Source organism: Nilaparvata lugens, chromosome 4 (genome assembly GCF_014356525.2).
Source record: "Nilaparvata lugens isolate BPH chromosome 4, ASM1435652v1, whole genome shotgun sequence".
Lineage (NCBI taxonomy): Eukaryota > Metazoa > Arthropoda > Insecta > Hemiptera > Delphacidae > Nilaparvata > Nilaparvata lugens.
Window position 1 is genome coordinate 7,454,773 of NC_052507.1, and position 18,183 is coordinate 7,472,955.

Here is an 18,183-nt window from a genome sequence, read left to right on the forward strand (position 1 = left end):
GGGAATGCGTAACATCTTCCACACAGCAATGGTCGTCGTAGTTCCACCTAGCGGACAGACGAAAGATCAAACCAGTCGGTTATTTGATCCCTCCAGCCAGGCTCAGCCAAGCAGCCGAGACAATAGAACAATGGAGTGGCGGTCTTATTCGCGTTCATCAGCAGTTTTCTTTCTCACTATTATTTTGATTTTTGTGTGTCAATAATAACTCCAGTCACCAGTAAAAAGTTCCCAGAAACGTGGTGTACTACCATTTTAATGACTTTTCATGATGATTTTTAATTATTTAAAAACATTGTTGACATTCTGAGCCTTTAGGCTAAACTTGGGGTCGCTGAGAACGAATCTGCAATCAGAATTTCTCTATCACGAAAAATAACGAAAAAAATCCAGCTGTTGATCTTCCGGCAACCGTTCCTGCAATGCGGCCGAAACACTTCCAAGCCAGACACCCATCTCGAATGACAACAACGCCAAGCTGTAAGAAACCATCCTGCACTGCGGCGCTAGTTTTAAAGATTATGTTCAATTATGTTTTAACGGGGGATGTTGAGTTGATACTTTTAAATGGCACTATGTTGATATTAGAAATGTTTTGATTCTTGAATAATGAACACAAATAATGAAATGTTATTTGATCAGCTGTTTTAGCACACTTTAAATTTGGACAATACTAATGGCAACAATGCTTGTCGTCGTCGACTGCGGAAGTTTACGCACAAACGAAAATGCACTTTCACAGTCGAGTATGTTTCCTAGTTCCGAAATAGAGACAGCAAAACTGCTACAAAAACCTTCAGCACTCCAGGTAGAAGTTTTGTCAACTATCACAAAATTTCTGATTCGGAATTTGTAAACTAGGTTATGTTTGTAGAATGCATGTAGTAGCTTCATCACAAGCAGGTAATGTTTTTATTTCTCAATTAAGGAATACGCACACAGATCGTCTCGGACGGACGGCACGCATGGGACGTATCGGACGATTAGATTTGATGCATTGTTTTCAATTGTAGTGCGCATAACTTTACGATGCGGATAGGTATGCGCACTCCAATTGAAAAAATGCATCAAATCTAATCGTCCGATCCGTCCGATGCGTGCCGTCATAGCCACCTCTAATACAAGGCCGCGGCCTACGATATTGCAACGTCGCAGTGTAGGCCTAGAATCTAATACATGATTGGTGAAAAAAATCAGCTGGTATTCTTTTAAATCGTTTTCACCAATCATGTATTAGATTGTAGGCCTACACTGCAACGTTGCAATATCGTAGGCCGCGGCCTTGTATTCGAGGTGGCTATGGTGCCGTCCGTCAGATGACAATCTGTGTGAGCCTAGCTTTATTCTTCTTTAGATTATTATTACAAAAAAGTGTACATTACACATGAATGTCTTTTGCAGTGCTCGAAACATCATTCTCGCCTGCAAAAGGCCGCTTCCCGTCCATGTGACGTGAGATACTATTTTTAAACTCCTCAGTATCAAAAAATGATTCAATTTGCATTTTTTATTGCCGAACTTTTTTGAGTAGTTGAGTTTTTATCCAGTTCCGATTCAACAGTTCACACGACATGATTTTATACTTTAGAACTTCTCTGGAGATTTTTGAATTGGTTTCATGAATTAGATTTTTGAATTGTTCAAATTCTTCACCAGATATTTCTCTACTCCCATTACAGCAATCCTTCATCAAATAGATGAGTAACGAGAATTAAAAAATTGGGGTAGTTATTTGAAAAATTAGGAACGTTATTGCATTTGAAAGCAAACAACACTTCGCGAGTCCACTTTTCCCTCAGCATCCTTTTTATCAGATAAGGGAATGAGCCGTCTGATATCCTTATTAAGGGCGGAAAATGCTTAAAATTACGGTTATGACCAAATGGAGCTAGCAGAACGGAGAATGGCGGAAAAACGGTGAAGGAAGCCGGGATGTAGATCTTAATTCAGTGCGAAAACTCCACCAGTGTGCTAGCATAGCCTACTTGGCTGGAATGGCTATGAGAAGGAATTGCCGGCTTAATTTATGGGCCGGTTTAACTCCTTTTTCATCGTTTTCAACCCTCTCCATGCTCTATTTGTTTTTCTTCTTCTTCGCCCTCTTCTTCTTCTTCAACCCTTCCACTTCTACTCTCATCATCATCATCATCATCATCATCATCATCATCATCATCATCATCATCATCATCATCATCATCATCATCATCATCATCATCATCCCTTCTACTCCAACTGCTGCCTCTACCTTTTTCTTCATCTTCTTCTTCTCCCTCTTCTTCTTTTTCTCCTTTATCACCTCACTAGTTCTTTTATTATTGCTCTTCATCCACCTCTCTTCTATATTTTTATTTATTCTTAAATTCTTCTTTCTCCTCTCAGCACTCAACCTCTCTTATTCATTCCTAGTTCTCCTCCTGTATGTTTCTCTGTACTCCGTCAATAACACTTAAGAGTTTCTTTGTATTATCCATCAGCTGGCATCGTTTCTATTACTCTCCTTCTTGCTCAAATATATTGTTTATTTTCTATCTCATTCTCAAGCAGTTGGAGATATCTTCTCTCACACATTTTCTCCACTTCGAATGCTAATTCGTATCTATCAAGTATGAAAAATGCTATTGGAATGTACAAAAGTCTCTTATTCCTCACATTTTTTCTCATCGTCCACCTTTTTTATTAACATTCTACCCTGTTTTTCCTCACATCTTCAATGCTTATATCCTTATGAACTCACCTTTCTCCATTCAGAGTGACATTCGTTATCTGTTATTCCTCTCTCCATTCTAATCTAGATGAATAAATCTGATCAAAATCAAACTAATTTTACTCCTGTAATCTCTGTTACTTCTATTCATTTATTCATTCCTTCATTTTATTAATCAATTATTTGATCTTATCTACCTATATAATTATTTTACTTTATCAATATTCTGTTTTTTTCTCTTAAATATTCATATTAATCAAAACTTTTACAATATTTCCATTGATAAATAAATCCTCAGTTTAAATAACGGAATTAACGTTTTGATAGAGAGTTAGTGGGGAGGATATTTTTAATATTCTTTTCGAAGAATGGACATTGATATGTCCAAAGTTCCGCCAATTTATGTAGATGCATAACAATATAATTATTATCTATAGTTATTATATTACAAATTGCTTTTTCATATCATATACAGTTCAATAATTATTTTCCTAGTCTATATTATGTAAATTCATCTATAATTTTGCTGTATTGTAAGCTATTGTATATAAGTGTATAAGCCAGTATATATTGAGATCTACATAAATAAAGTACTCAATCAATCAATCAATCAATCAATCAATCTATGTAGATGCATAACAATATTATCTTTAGTTATAAAAAATTGCTTTTTTCGTATCAGATACAGTTCATGAATTATTTTCTTAGTCTATATTATTTTTGTAAATTCATCTATAATTTTGCTGTATTGTAAGCTATTTTATATAAGTGTATAAGCCAGTATATATTGTAATCTACATAAATGAAGTACTCATTCAATTCAATTCATTCAATTCAATTCAATTCCTATTCCCTATCTCTTAAAATCTGCCTTACCCCTCCAACCTATATTTAAACTCATTCTCTCTTTTCCATCCAACTTTTTTTACGCATTTTTCCTTCTCCGTCGTCTATACTGAACCAAAAATTCCCCACCGCAGCCTCTATCTTATAAAACCTGGAAATGTGAAATAAGAAGAAAAAAAGTTATTTCTCTTAAATCCTCTACCTGCTCTATTCAATCTAAAAGATGGCCCGGTTGCACAACAGCCGGTTGAATTTTAACCGTGATTAATACCACGAAAACCAATCAGAGAAGGCGTTTTTGAAAAGACGGTTTCTCTGATTGGTTCTCGTGGAATTAATCACGGTTAAAATTCAACCGGCTGTTGTGCAACCGGCAGTATTTCTTCGTTCCTCTTCCTTTTCCCATCTCCTCTTTCATTCTTTCTTCATCACTATTTCCCACTATTCCCTTCTGTTTCGCACAATCTTTCGCACAATTTTTACTCTCAACCTCTCTCTCGCTCTTCCTCTTCCTTGCTTACTACTCTCTCCTCTTTCAATCTCTTTCTTCCCCAATATCATCTTCTCTTTCACTCTACATCATTACTCAAGCCACTCACCCTCTCTCTCTCTCCCGAACTATCTCTTTCTCATCCATTACGAAGACGTCATTCCGATAAAAAGAGCAAGAGTGAACCACTCAACATTTTCTCGCTTGTTTTTAAATAAGATACACGACCAGTCAGAACAAACTTTTCAATTACTATTATGCCTTTTTTCTCCAGTATGAGAGGTTTCTAATTCAATTCTCAGAGCGAATCTCGATTTCACTCTTTCTTTCTTATTTTCCCACTCACTGTCTCTCTTCCCTTCTGCCTCCATCTCACTCTCTGTCTCTCCAACTCTTACTGTATCCTACTCATACACTATCTCTTTCATCTAGAATCTCAATTCACTTGTTTTTTTTTTGTTCTCAATCACTCACTTTCCCTTCTAACTATATAACTCTCTTTCTCGTTATTCAATTCTCTGTCTCTCTCATTCCCCAACTCTTACTCTCCTCCTCATCCTCCCTCGTTCACTCATTCTCCTACTTTGTTAATAGTTATAGGATATATTTTATATCCTTCTAGAAGAATCGACAATTATTATTTGTTGAAACACCACCGATATATGAAGTTTCATCACATTATTATATTATCGTTATTCTAATTGCATTTCTTTATTCATTCTCATTGATTAATTATTCATACTTTGTGGAATTCGTTGAATAACTAGCATTATCGTCATTTAATGTAAATTAGTGTATAAGCCAGTATATATTGTAACATACATAAACAAGGAAATCTAATCTAATCTCTACAACTCTCACTCTACCTTACTCATACACTATCTCTTTTATCTAGAATCTTAATTCACTTGTTATTTTGTTCTCAATCACTCACTTTCCCTTCTCACTATATTACTCTCTTTCTCATTGTTCAATACTCTGTCTCCTTCTTTATTTGACTCGTACACTCCTCCTCATCATCTCTCGTTCACTCATTCTCTCTCTCCTTTTTTTCTCGAATCTCATTCCAGTTGTTATTTTGCTGTCACTCTCTCATTCTTTCTCTCTCTTCCTCATTGTGCAATGTTCCTTCTCTCTCTTTCTCTATCACTTCCCTTTGCCCTCTCTCTCTTTGCTGTATTGTAAGCTATTGTATATAAGTGTATAAGCCAGTATATTGTTGTAATCTACATGAATAAAGTACTCAATCAATCAATCTCACTCATCCTCTCTCTTTTCCTCCTATCTTCCTCTCAAATCTGATTCCAGTTGTTATTTTGCTGTCACTCTCTCATTCTTTCTCTCTCTCTTGCTGCTTGTGCAATTTTCTTTCTCTCTCTTTCTCCAACTATCACACCCCTCCTCATCCTTCCTCGCTCACTCTGTCTCTCTCCTTTCACCGTACTATCAAATATTATTCCAGTTATTCTACTCCCACTCTCTCACACTTTCCATCTCACTCCATTTTCCTTCTCTCATTGTCCAACTTTCTGTTTCTCTTCCACCCTTTCTCACTTTCTCTCCACTCTCTATCTCCAAACCCTTTCGGGGTTAAGTGTAAGAGAGGGCCGACTGCTACCTAACTTCAACCTCCTAGGTCAAAAATGAAGGCAGACATTCTATTCTAATCTCTCACTCTCTCTCTCTAAGTACTCTCTATCTAAAGTACTCAATCAATCAGGCAATCTCTCTCACACACACACATCCTCTCTTTCACACACACTGTCTCTCTTTCTCTCTCTGTATATACTTATCTCTCTCTTTCTTCCCCAACCTTCCTCTCACCACTCCTCACCCTCTCACTATGTTTCTGTCTGTTTTTTCCCTCACTCTCACTACCCTCCTCACCCTCACACTATCTGCCTCTGTTTTTCTCTCTCACTTCCTCTATCTAACTCACTCTCTCTCACTCTCACACTCTCGAGTATTGTGTCTGGTTGTGTGTGGTAGGGGTCTCTTAAAGGTTGTGTGGCAGAGAGGACCTGGAGCCCTAACTCCGCCCTAACAAAGGCACATAATCAATCAATCTCTCTCACTCTCTCTCACCCCCATCCCCACACTCTTTTTTAAACTGTCTCTATGATTTCTCTCTCTCTTCCAAATCTCATTTCAGATGTTACTTCGTTCACCGTAGATATAATCTAGAATCGTAAATCGAGATTTCACCTACAGTTTGAGTCATGTTCGTTTATACTCTACTCGTATTCTACTCTACGAAACGTTCAATAGAATTTAATCTCTATCTGGGTTTGAGATGAAGATTGAGCACTCCTACAATGCATTGGGAAGCTCGAACTTCCAAGATTCTGCTATGGTGAGAATCACTTGATATTGTCAGCATTATTCTTATGGGAAGTATTGATGTTATTTCAAAGGGTTGCTGACAGCTTAGACTATGGAGTGAAACTCTACTATTATACTATTATAGCAGATATAAGGAGATTTGTGTCTTGCAATGAAATAAATTGAACTTGATTGATCTATTTATCAACCTATCTAGGAATGGGATGAATGTCCGAAACATGTTGTGACGAAATAATTTAAAAGGGTACTGGGATTTATTTTTTTATTTATATTAAAGGTAGCCCTAAAGAAGAATACCTATTTGGGACTGGGTGTAACCATAGAGAAACAATAGCGTAAGCAGATATCCCATGGTATAGGACGTTTATGTCGCAACTTTTACTGAAGTTATCTCAAGCCGATAGTCCACGTAGCTCTTTCCCGTGAAGCTGTGTGACGCTCGTAGTCTCTCATATTGTGCGGTTCATACACTCTCTCCCCAACAAAACAGTAGAAATTGACAATAATCGACAGTAATCGGCTTGAGATAACAGTAGAAGTTGCAACATAGATGCCGTATACCATGGGATATCTACTTACGCTATTGTTTCTCTATGGTGTAGCCTTATCTGAGAGGTATAGCACAAGGTTACCTTTTTCTTTCTCTCCCTATCATTTTTGATGATGTACTTGTATGAATAAATTAAGAATCTAGTACATCGATCAAGATGAAAAGTTGAGAAATAATCTTGATATTTGAGATCGATCTACATTGGAATTAAATTAGGTTCATGAGTTAATAAAATAGATAAGATGATCAATCAATGAACTTTAACAACTTGAATGAAAAAGACTAAGAAATTGTCAAAAACCAGAGATTTATTGATACTTAGAAAGACCGTTTCGGTTATTACACCATTGTCAATCTCTGATGAGCATTTGGTTTTATTAACCCTTTGGTTTATCAGAGATTGACAATGGTGTAATAACCCAAACCGGTCTTTCTAAGTATCAATAAATCTGTGGTTTCTGATAATTTCTTAGTCTTTTTCATTCAATATGAATAATTACCACAATATCAACTTCTCAACTACACAAAAAACTTTTAACAACTCAGATTTCAATGAGTTTCAGTGAAATTTGATCTAATTTTCAAGGATCATAAATTGAGTTGAATCATATATTTCGATTTATAACCTTTATCCTGAGGGTGATGCCCATATGATATCCAGGCTTGTGCGTGGGTGATGAAACTAATGATGATGGAAGATTTGTGGATCTGAAGCTTCAGGAGAGTTCCGACTTCCGAGCCAAGTAGTAGTGATATTTAAAATACTGAATAAAAAAGACTAAGAAATTTTCAAATATTAAACATATCAATATTCATTGTTATTAATATTTAAATATTTCAATGTTACAAATATTAAAAATATTTCAAGCCATCTCTCAGCTGCATAGTAGTTAGTTTGAATAGTGCATGTGGTTTCTCATCTATCATTTCTCAAGTTTATCTAGACTTTTGGACATTGTAAGGCCGGTTTTTGAGCTCAGGATTTAGCGAAGTTCTAGACTGAATACAGCTGGAGTCAAAAAAATTGGCTTCCCGAAACGGGGCGTAGTCCCAGTCTTTATGATAACCTTTATTTTCTCATTTCTATAATTGGAAACGTTTTTCCTCGACGAAATGAAACATTCCTAGATAATTCAGAATAGCTGAAACTTCACACTTTTCCCCTTTATTTTCTTTTGTGTTAAATTTTCTAGTTTTTGGAAATTCAATTTAAACGACTACGCCCCGTTTCGGAAAGCCAATTTTCTGACACCAGCTGTTCGAAGTCTAAAACTTAGCTGAATCCCGAGCTCAGAAACCGGCCCTAAAACTCGATCTCAACCAATCACTTAGCTGTTTAGTAGTGAGTTTGTATAGTGCATTTGGTTTCTCAACTCTAAATTCTCTAGTTCATCTAGATTTTTCGACATTGTTAATGGTTTTTTTCTGATTTCCATCTCATCCTGTTCATATGATTGTTCATATTATCTAATGCACAATTAAAATATTTCTGTTCTCTTATGAGTGTTTCCATTAATGGCAGATAATCTATGTTGCAGGGCAGATTATTGTACGACAACGGTTACAACAACGGAGTGATTTTGAACAACCAGAGCCTTCTAGTTCGCAACGTGACACGCAGTCACAGCGGATATTATTCGTGCACAGCCAGTAATCAGGAGGGAGACGGAGAGAGTGATCAGTTCTATCTCGGCGTCAAATGTGAGTGAGATGAAAAATTTCTCATTTTCCGTTACATTTCAATTTCTAAGCATGAAAGTGAACGTGCAGAATTTATCAATTTTCGTCAAACTTCAAAATGTCTATCTCAGCAACAAATGTGAACAAATATTGAGAATTTATCAATTTTGTCACATTTCGATATCAATCTCTACATAAAAAATAATGTGAGAGGAATATTTTGCAAAAAATATAAATTTTAGTTACAATTCAACTCCTCAATCCGACCTTAATTTCTTTGGAAATAGCTTATTAAGGCTTAGGCCGGTTACAGAGCTCGACCGACTGTCAGTGCGTATGTACCATCCTGACCGTACGCATCGATGAATCAGTTTTACACATTCAAGAGCTCGACAGACCGTCAGTGCGAATGCACCATCCTTTCCATACTCAATACATCAGTTTTTCTGACTGATAAAATGGACGCATTTACAGATTATTTAATTGCAGCTTATTATCCTCGTAAACGAAAGATTAAAAGACGTAGATATCAAGTTCACCCGATGGTCGCCCAAAGAGCATTTCAAGGGGAATTCAGTACCATATTTACATCATTGCTTGAGGATGAAGATAAATTCTTCAACTACTTCTGAATGTCCATCAGAAATTTTAATGAGTTATTTCGAGCTACCATTGGGAATACTTGCAGTCACATTAAGCTACGGATCAAGTAAATGTAGATGATAATAATAATATATGATTTTCCCAATAAAAAATTTAGAAATGACTGAAGAAATGGATAGAAGAACTCTGACTTCAAATATGACACTATTTTAATTGAATTCATTCATTATGCTATTCAATTCAATATCAGCTGATTCTAGGGCAGAGGTGTCAGCACTTTGGTTATGTTGCGATCGGGCTACTGATCAATTCTTTCCTTCATCTATATATATATATAAAAGCGAAATGGCACTCACTCACTGACTGACTGACTGACTGACTGACTCACTCACTCACTCACTCACTCGCAGAACTAAAAATCTACTGGACCAAAAACGTTCAAATTTGGTAGGTATGTTCAGTTGGCCCTTTAGAGGCGCACTAAGAAATCTTTTGGCAATATTTCAACCCTAAGGGTGGTTTTTAAGGGTTTAAAGTTCGTCTTTTAGCATGTATATTCTTCTTCTCCCAATCTCTTAATTATAATTGAAATTTCCATATCATATGTTACTATAGAACTATAATCTAGATAGAGTACCTCTTCGAAAACAGTTGTTAACTGGCAACTAAATTAATAATTTTGTCAGGTTGGCATCAAGTTGAGTTGACTTTGTTAGGTTGGTACCAAGTTGAAGATTTAAATGCATTTATCGCGGAAAAATTGATTAGGCACTGCTACTTCAATCCTGGGAATATTACATTACTGGACCCTCGACTGGAATGTCCTAACAAATGATAAAAATGCAATCTTATTCATGGACGATCCAGTCGGGGGTCCAGGGGGCGGAGCCCCCTGGCTAGACGGATATGACTTGCGAAGCGAGCCTGACGGCTAGTTATATTATAGATCATAGTTCATCATACCCAGTTCATCTATTGTTTATTCTTGTCTATTCTCTGTTTATTTTGGAATTCAATCGGAATTCCACTATGAGACTGTCTTTTTCACCCACCAACCAATCCACAGTCTCCGAATAAATAAAATCATCAGGGCAATGAGCTGTTACTTATAAATAATAAATAAACATTCATATATTTTTCAAGAATAAATTAAACATTTGTGATGAACTTTTCTGTTTCTCTAGAATATTTCTCTATTCAAGATATTCTATGATACTTCTTAGAGAGCAATAATTGATCCCAGTTCATCCGGATAATGGAACCACACATATGGGGCTCAAATGATTTAACCGAAGTTTTAGAGGTGGGATCTGCGGTCTGATTCAGCGGTCTTATTCAGCTTTCATCTGCGGTCATCAGCTTTTCATCAGCTGATTCATCTGCGGTCTCATTCAGCTTTCTCCGATTAACATTACTTATTAATCATTGAAGAGTTCACACGAAACTTCAATCTTTCAAAACATTTTTTTATCTTCTCAAAGAAGAAATCTCTTCCATGATATATATTTCCAATTATTCAATAGATCAGTTAGTGGAATAAATGTTGCTGGGAGTGGAAAATACGTAGAAATAATCCTTCAGATTCCATTATCATGATTTGTTCTCGAGTCAACACTTTCCTCCATTGTTACTGTACTTTTTCATTCTTTATTGATCCATACAATGAGTAGTACATAATGATAGGGAGAGAAAAATGAGGTAACCTTGTGCTATTCCTCTCCCAAATTCAGGTAAAGTTATACAAAGTCCGAAATGGGTCTTGTAGTTTTACACTTCACAAAATTTTCATTTCTTAATTATTTTCTCAATGTAGATTTTATATTGTTACTTTTGTTCGCCATTCTCGTGATTTGTTCCCAAAATCTCTTGGAAAATCCTGTACCTCATGATTTTCAACAACTGTTGGGTGCCCATCCAGTATCCTCACATTAGCAGATCAATATGAGGTAGGTCAAGAGGTGTGAGTGAGGTGCTCAGGTATGCAAGCATGTGTGTGAGTGTGTGCATGCATGTGTGAGTGTGTGGTGGGGTGTTTGAAGTTGACCACTTCAGTGGGTGATCACCGCAAGCTCTCACGCACGCGCCGACACCCACAGACCGCAGGTGCCACCTCTAAAACTTCGGTTAAATCATTTGAGCCCCATACGTGTGGCTCCATTATCCGGATGAACTGGGATCAATTATTGCACTCTATGAAGTATCATAGAATCACCAATCTAACTTTAGTTTATATTCTATGTTAGTGCTATATTTATAACAACTCTACAGTGCTAAAGCATAGAGAAACAATAGCGTAAGTAGATATCCCATGGTATAGGTCGTTTATGTCATAGCTTTTTTGTTAATTTAGTTAATTTGTTAATTGAGTTTTTAACTTATTTTGTTAATTGTAAATTCCATTTATGTAATTACACATTCATGTATGCATTGTATGAAGGAAAAATAAACTATTGATTGATTGATTGATTTTTACTGTTATCTCAAGCCTACAGTCCATGCAGTACTCTCCCGTGAAGCTGTGTGACGCTGGTAGTCTCTCATAATGTGCCGTTCATACACTCTCACCCCAACAAAACAGTAAAAATCGACAGTAATCGGCTTGGGATAACAGTAAAAGTTGCAACATAAATGCCCTATACCATGGGATATTCACTTACGCTATTGTTTCTCTATGGTTAAACTGAACCTCTACTAGTAGCCCTGTAAACAGTAGATCTCACGCAATATTCTCATCCACAAGTATCTGATTGAAACTATAGACCTTGTGGAAATACAGCAATAGACTGGCTTCTCCACACATCTGTGTAATCACTTGTCAACTGATTTATGATGAATAATTCTATAGTCTGTTTTTTACTCTAATATTGGCGTATGGAAAAGGCTCCTTTTTCTTTTTATGTTATCCTTGAAATGAAAAATTTCCAGAAACCTTGTATATACGTCGACGTGCAATTAGAAAAGGAACATACCTCTCAAATTTCATGAAAATCTATCACCGCGTTTCTCCGTAAATGCGCAACATATAAACATTTAAACATTAAGAGAAATGCCAAACCGTTGACTTGAATTTTAGACCTCACTTCGCTCGGTCAATAATGAGCATCACTTGAACTGTCAGCGGTGAAACCAGCGTTTACACCGGTATCTTGATTTTCAATGAATCCATTTTAAATTCATATTCAATAATTAATAATGTTGTTAAATGGAAAAGACTAAGAAATTGTCAAAAAACCACAGATTTAATGATACTTAGATAGACTGGTTTCGGTTATTACACCATTGTCAATCTCTGATAAACTCTGTTCAACCGAAACCGGTCTTTCTAAGTATCAATAAATATGTGATTTTTTGACAATTTCTTAGTATTTTTCATTCAATATGAATAATAACCACAATATCAACTTTTCAACTACACAAAAAGTTATAATATTTCGTTTCAAATAATAAATTATATTTTATCTAGCAAGAAATTATATTTTTCGATAAATTCATAATTAATTTTCACACCAAGATTATTATTTTGTTGATTGATTATATTTCTACATAATTAAAAAACTATATGACAACGGAGCAGAGCGAGAAAGAGATAGCGCTATCCGCTTTGTTGAATAATAGACAAGGATAGCGATACCATTGCTAATCAAACACTGCCATTATAACGTGGACCTCACTTTATTGTTATGTAACGAACATGACTTCAGAGGTGTGTTTCAGACAGCGTAACAACATATTTTGGGTGTTTAGCAAAAACTAATATTGAAAGAAATTGTTAGGTCTCAGCACAAGAAGCTGGAAAATGTTATCACCAGTTACGGTATCAATTGTCTAGAGATAAGATAATAACGGCTCTCAAGGCTATGATTATTAACCGAAACCGGTCTTTCTAAGTATCAATAAATCTGTGGTTTTTCGACAATCTCTTAGTCTTTTTCATTCAGTATGAATAATTACCACAATATCAAGTTCTCAACTACACAAAAAGGGAAAAATAATGTTGTTTTTATTATAACATGTAGTCTATTTATTCAATGGTGAATAAATATGGTGAGATTGCAGAAGAAATTGTAGTGAATAATAATGAGTGAGATTACAAGTGAAATCCAGGGGAGTACAGATAGCCATCATATTTTCATCATCACAACTATTCAAACAGTTTAGTCACTAGGGTTTCTCTTTCTTAGGGTCATATGCACCATCTATTTCCAACACCGAACCACGTTTACTTGTAGATATGGTTGCATTAATCATGATGTGTTTCATATGGGGTTTAAACGAACACCTGAAGTTTCTCCGTTTAAACCTAGTATCTGAATACGGGCCTTAGTGGGAGGTATCAATCATTTATCTATTTATTCATTCATTTGCCCCCTTCGGGTTGGGGGAGCTTTGTGTCGATCATCGTACTCAAGAATGTGCTGAAAACCAGAATTCACCCACAGCATCCATGCTTGTCGTAGGAGGTGACTAAAATGGACCTCAAGGCAACTCCAGAAGTTGCCTTGCCTTCAAACCCACGAGATCTGCCCCATCAGGGCAGTTTCGAAGGGGCAAGAAGAAAACCCCAAGAGACCAGAGATGGGTGAAACTCCAGGCACAAATGTAGGTCAAGAGTCTAAGTCGAGAGTGGCCAGGTGCCCTTGAGGCAATTTGGTGACCTCTCCTTCAGCGGAAGGACCTACATAGAAGCCAGGAGTGAAACTCACATAGGTCACGAGTTTGTGGGTGGAGAGACCAAAACTCACCACTGCTCAGAGAAGGGCGGCCATTCAGGCAAAACTTCTTGGGAGACGTGAGGCTTCTGACCCTGCAGAGTTTTGGAGGGGCAAAAACAAAAACCCAAGAGACCAGAGATGGGTGAAACTCCAGACACAAATCTGGGTCAAGAGGTTGAGTCAAGGGTGGCCGTGCGCTCTAGAGGCAACTTGGCCACCCCTTCCTCAACGGTAGGACCTTCAAAGTAGGCCAGGAGTGGAACTCACGTAGGTCACGAGGACTAATCAGTCTGAAGAGACTGCTAAGCATATCACACTGGATTGCAACAAGCAACCGGGTGATGAATGGGATGTTAGTATAGGGAAAAATTCCTGGTTCTTGTAAAGGACATAGGTATTGGTTTGCCTAACTAACATACTACTTGGGAACACAATAAGCTTCAGTTGAAGTGTGGGGCTCTTTGAGCCTTTGGATCCTTGAATCCGTCACTTAAAAAACAATAAAAAATATTTATTTGCAACAATATGGGATTGAAATATGGAATATTATCAATTGGTTCTCTTTGCTTTGTGAGCAGGAAATGTTCGAATGTGGATTGAAACACTGTTGATGCGTCAAAATGTCCCTTAAGATTCACCACTATACGATTACGGTTCACAACCGAATGGAGCAAACTACAATTATTCATATCAAGGATTTCAAGATCCCTAATTTTTCATATCTCCAAATCTTCCATGAGAAGTGAAGTCATCATCCATTTTGAGAATGAATCATTAAAACTCTCTATGATTGTAGATAATAGAGTTATGGAGTCACACTAGAAACAGAGAGGTTGTGGAGTTTCTTAATATTGATAAGGTGAAATGAAAGAGTAATGACAACTTATCTCTAATTTCTAGATGGAACAACCTCCAATCTCTTTTGAGGATAAACCTCCATTATGGAGTTGGTCGATGATTCAAATGGAACAGTAAACAGTATTATAATGTTATAAAATGGATATGAAGTGCTGTAGTATCAATAGTTGTATAAATATTAAAAATATACACAAATTAAATTAGTTAAGGCTGTGCAAAGGCTAAAAACAAACTTTCCACTGGTGATATTTTTCAAAGTTTTTTGACTTGTATATCATCAAGCTATCAAAATGAAAATTTTTTTCCAGGAAAACATTTTTTCCGGTCATTACTTATTGAGATATGAGCGCCTAAAGTTTACATTTTTGGGACAGAACATTTCAAATTCGATAAGAGATTCCGAGGATAGATTCTTCATGGTATTGTTGATCTAGTAAAACAGAAATTTTCTGAGAATATCAATTTTTGAGAAAGTTAATCAGTTTACTAAAAATGAACAAAAATAACTTTCAGTTCGGTTATTTTTGGTAAATTGAATAACTTTTTCAAAAATCTATATTTTCTGAAAACTTATATTTTACTAGATCAACAATATAACAATATCATACAGAATTCATCCTGTTAATCTCATTTATTTATCTCTTACCAAATTTGAAATGTTCTGTCCCAAGAATTTAAACTTTAGGCACTCATATCTCAAAAACTGATTTTTTTATATTTTTTTATTGTCAATACTATAGCTATCTAGTCTGGAGACTAGTGAGCTATTTTTTTCTACCCTAACATACTATTTGAAATGTTAACAGCGAATATCTCATTAGATATTCTTACTGATAATGATTGTTTAATTAATATGTACACTTATGACTGCACTATAGAGGCTAGATTCACTCAATCACTGCTCTGCTCTTTCACTGGACACCACTTGAACAAGCACTACACTAGATCAAACGGTTTCCTCCTTTTGAGCCTCCGCACCAACCCTCCATTGTCTAGCAGCTGGATCGCCTCGACGTTGTCATGTTTTCAAAAACTAATGATCGGAAAAAAAATGTTTTCCTGAAAAACTTTTTCATTTTGTTAGCTTGATGATATACAAATTGAGAAATACCACCAGTAGAACGTTTATTTTTAGCCTTTGCACAGCCTCAATGAGATCGGATCAACAGGCTTAGCCCAAAACTATCCCTTTCTCAAAGAATATTTCCAAACGGGGAATCTGCAGATTGCGCAGACAGCGGTAAGAATATGTTTAGCCACTCATATATTGTACGTAATAAAGTTAACGTCTATGACGTCATCATGAGTGACGTCATTTCGCTCTCACTAGCAGCCGACATTACGTTCTCCGACTGAGGAAGCAAAATTCAAATTCACTCCAGTATCCGAAGGATAGTAAAGCTTCAAGCAATACATTATTGCATTATGAGAGCATATTAGTCAAGTTAATGAGATACGGATTTCTATCCTATAATTCCATTCCAATTGATTAAAAGATTGGGCTAGACCATGGATTGTACGATCAACCAATCATCAAGATACAGTCATCTTGAATCAATGATCTCAAAAAATTGGTTCCAGCAAACACATCGTCTCAATTATAAATTCTATGTTATGACTTTTCATTTTTGAATTTGTTTCAATGACAGAGACAATGTGGGTGATGGATATATTTACTCAGACTGAAAGTGTCAATATGGGCTAATTATCAAAAAGTTGATGGGGTGGTGTGGTTTTGACAAACGGGGGGATTCCCAGTTCAACATACTGTCAGAGCTAGAAATTCCATTTATTCATGATTTCAAAATTCGTCAGAAGTAAATCAAAGGAACACTTCTAGAATCGGTATAAAGCAGATAGTTATCGGAATATACTGTTATCTCATCGACAGAAAGAGAGCGGGACAAAATAATGTGAGAAGCGGTGATGACGTCACTACGTAAACAGTGTACGAGTGTATGAGAGCCATGTATCACTCCATTTGACTGTTGGGCGCAATCTGTCTGTCCTCCAAAAGATGGGTAATATGCGCCCCACTTGGATGTAATGAGCTGGTTGACGTGTGTCATATGGAGGCCGAAAGTGATTGTTTTCTGACCAGGCCGGAAAAATTTTTACGGCCCTAGGGCTGTAAAATAACCTTGAAGTCAGCTGATTCTGATTTCATGTGAACGTGTTTACAAAATAGTTTATGAAACAGAATCAGTTTATACTTCTAGAATTGAATAAAGTATCCTGCAATAAGATAATAAATTATCATTTTATTTGGATGAATGAAATACAGATATATTATATACTATTCAAATTCGATTTTCATAGTAGGATAGAACTTCTAACCTGAACTTCCGCAGTCGACGACAACAAGCATTGTTGACGTTGACATTCAGATTGGCCAAATTCCAAGTGTGCTAAAACAGATGATCAAAAAACGTCTCATTATTTGTGTTTTATTATTCAAGAATCAAAACATTTATAACAATATCATCTTATTGTCATTTGAAAGAATAAAAAAGAATAAACCCAACCTCCCACATTAAAACATAATTAAACAAAATCTTTCAGATTATTTAGACAAATCAGAATAAAAAAGAAAATATTCGGACAATTTCCTGATATTCAGATTACCTCAGATTTGCTAAAGCTATGACCTTCCAGTTTTGCTTTCGGAAGTTCTTAATACACAATTATTCTCATATATATATACATATTGTTAATTTTTCTGTGTGGCAAAAAATAGTGTTCGCACCACAGGTGAAAATGTTTTTCCAGCTCTCAATCTTTTCTAGTCCTCGGCCTACGGCCTCGGACTTGAAAACCAATTTCGAGCCGGAAAAGTCTCATTTTCGGCCCTAGGTGCGAAATATACTATTTCACCTCAGTCAAATTTTGAGTCGACGTTGAATAGAGTAGAGAGCGTTCTTCATAGCTCTCACTATAGTATACTGGGATATTAGAAAAAGCATGTTGAAAAACGTGATTTTTCACGTTTCGAGTGGATTAACTTGATTACTCAAGTAATGAACTGGTGTTTGTTCTAGCACATTGCTCTCTCTTCTTATCATCAACTATTTCCTATACCTCCTCCTCCTCTAATAATTCTTCATTCTTCGCCAACACCACATCCCACTCCTTCTTCTTCTTCTAATTTTTTTCGTCTTCTTCTTCTTCTTTTTTTGTGAAATTATTTAATTGGATGAAAAAGACTGAGAAATTGTCAAAAACCACTGATTTATTGATAATTAGAAAGACCGGTTTCGGTTATTACACCATTGTCAATCTCTGATAAACTTAAACTAAATACAAGATCAGCAGAATTTATACTAAAGTGCGAGATAAATTACTTTTAACATGAAGGGGAGAAACCCATTTCTCCCTCCACAGTTTGTAGCGTGGACAC

At 36.1% G+C, this 18,183-nt stretch overlaps 1 protein-coding gene across 1 annotated transcript in view; it reads left to right on the forward strand.

The window, feature by feature from the left end:
- Positions 1-18,183, forward strand: part of LOC120350798 (hemicentin-2-like) — a 228,886-nt gene that overhangs the window by 171,351 nt on the left and 39,352 nt on the right. Inside the window, exon 11 of the mRNA XM_039425661.1 lies at positions 8,472-8,634. Within this exon, the coding sequence (XP_039281595.1) occupies positions 8,472-8,634 (163 nt within the window). The remainder of the gene's footprint in view (positions 1-8,471; positions 8,635-18,183) is intronic.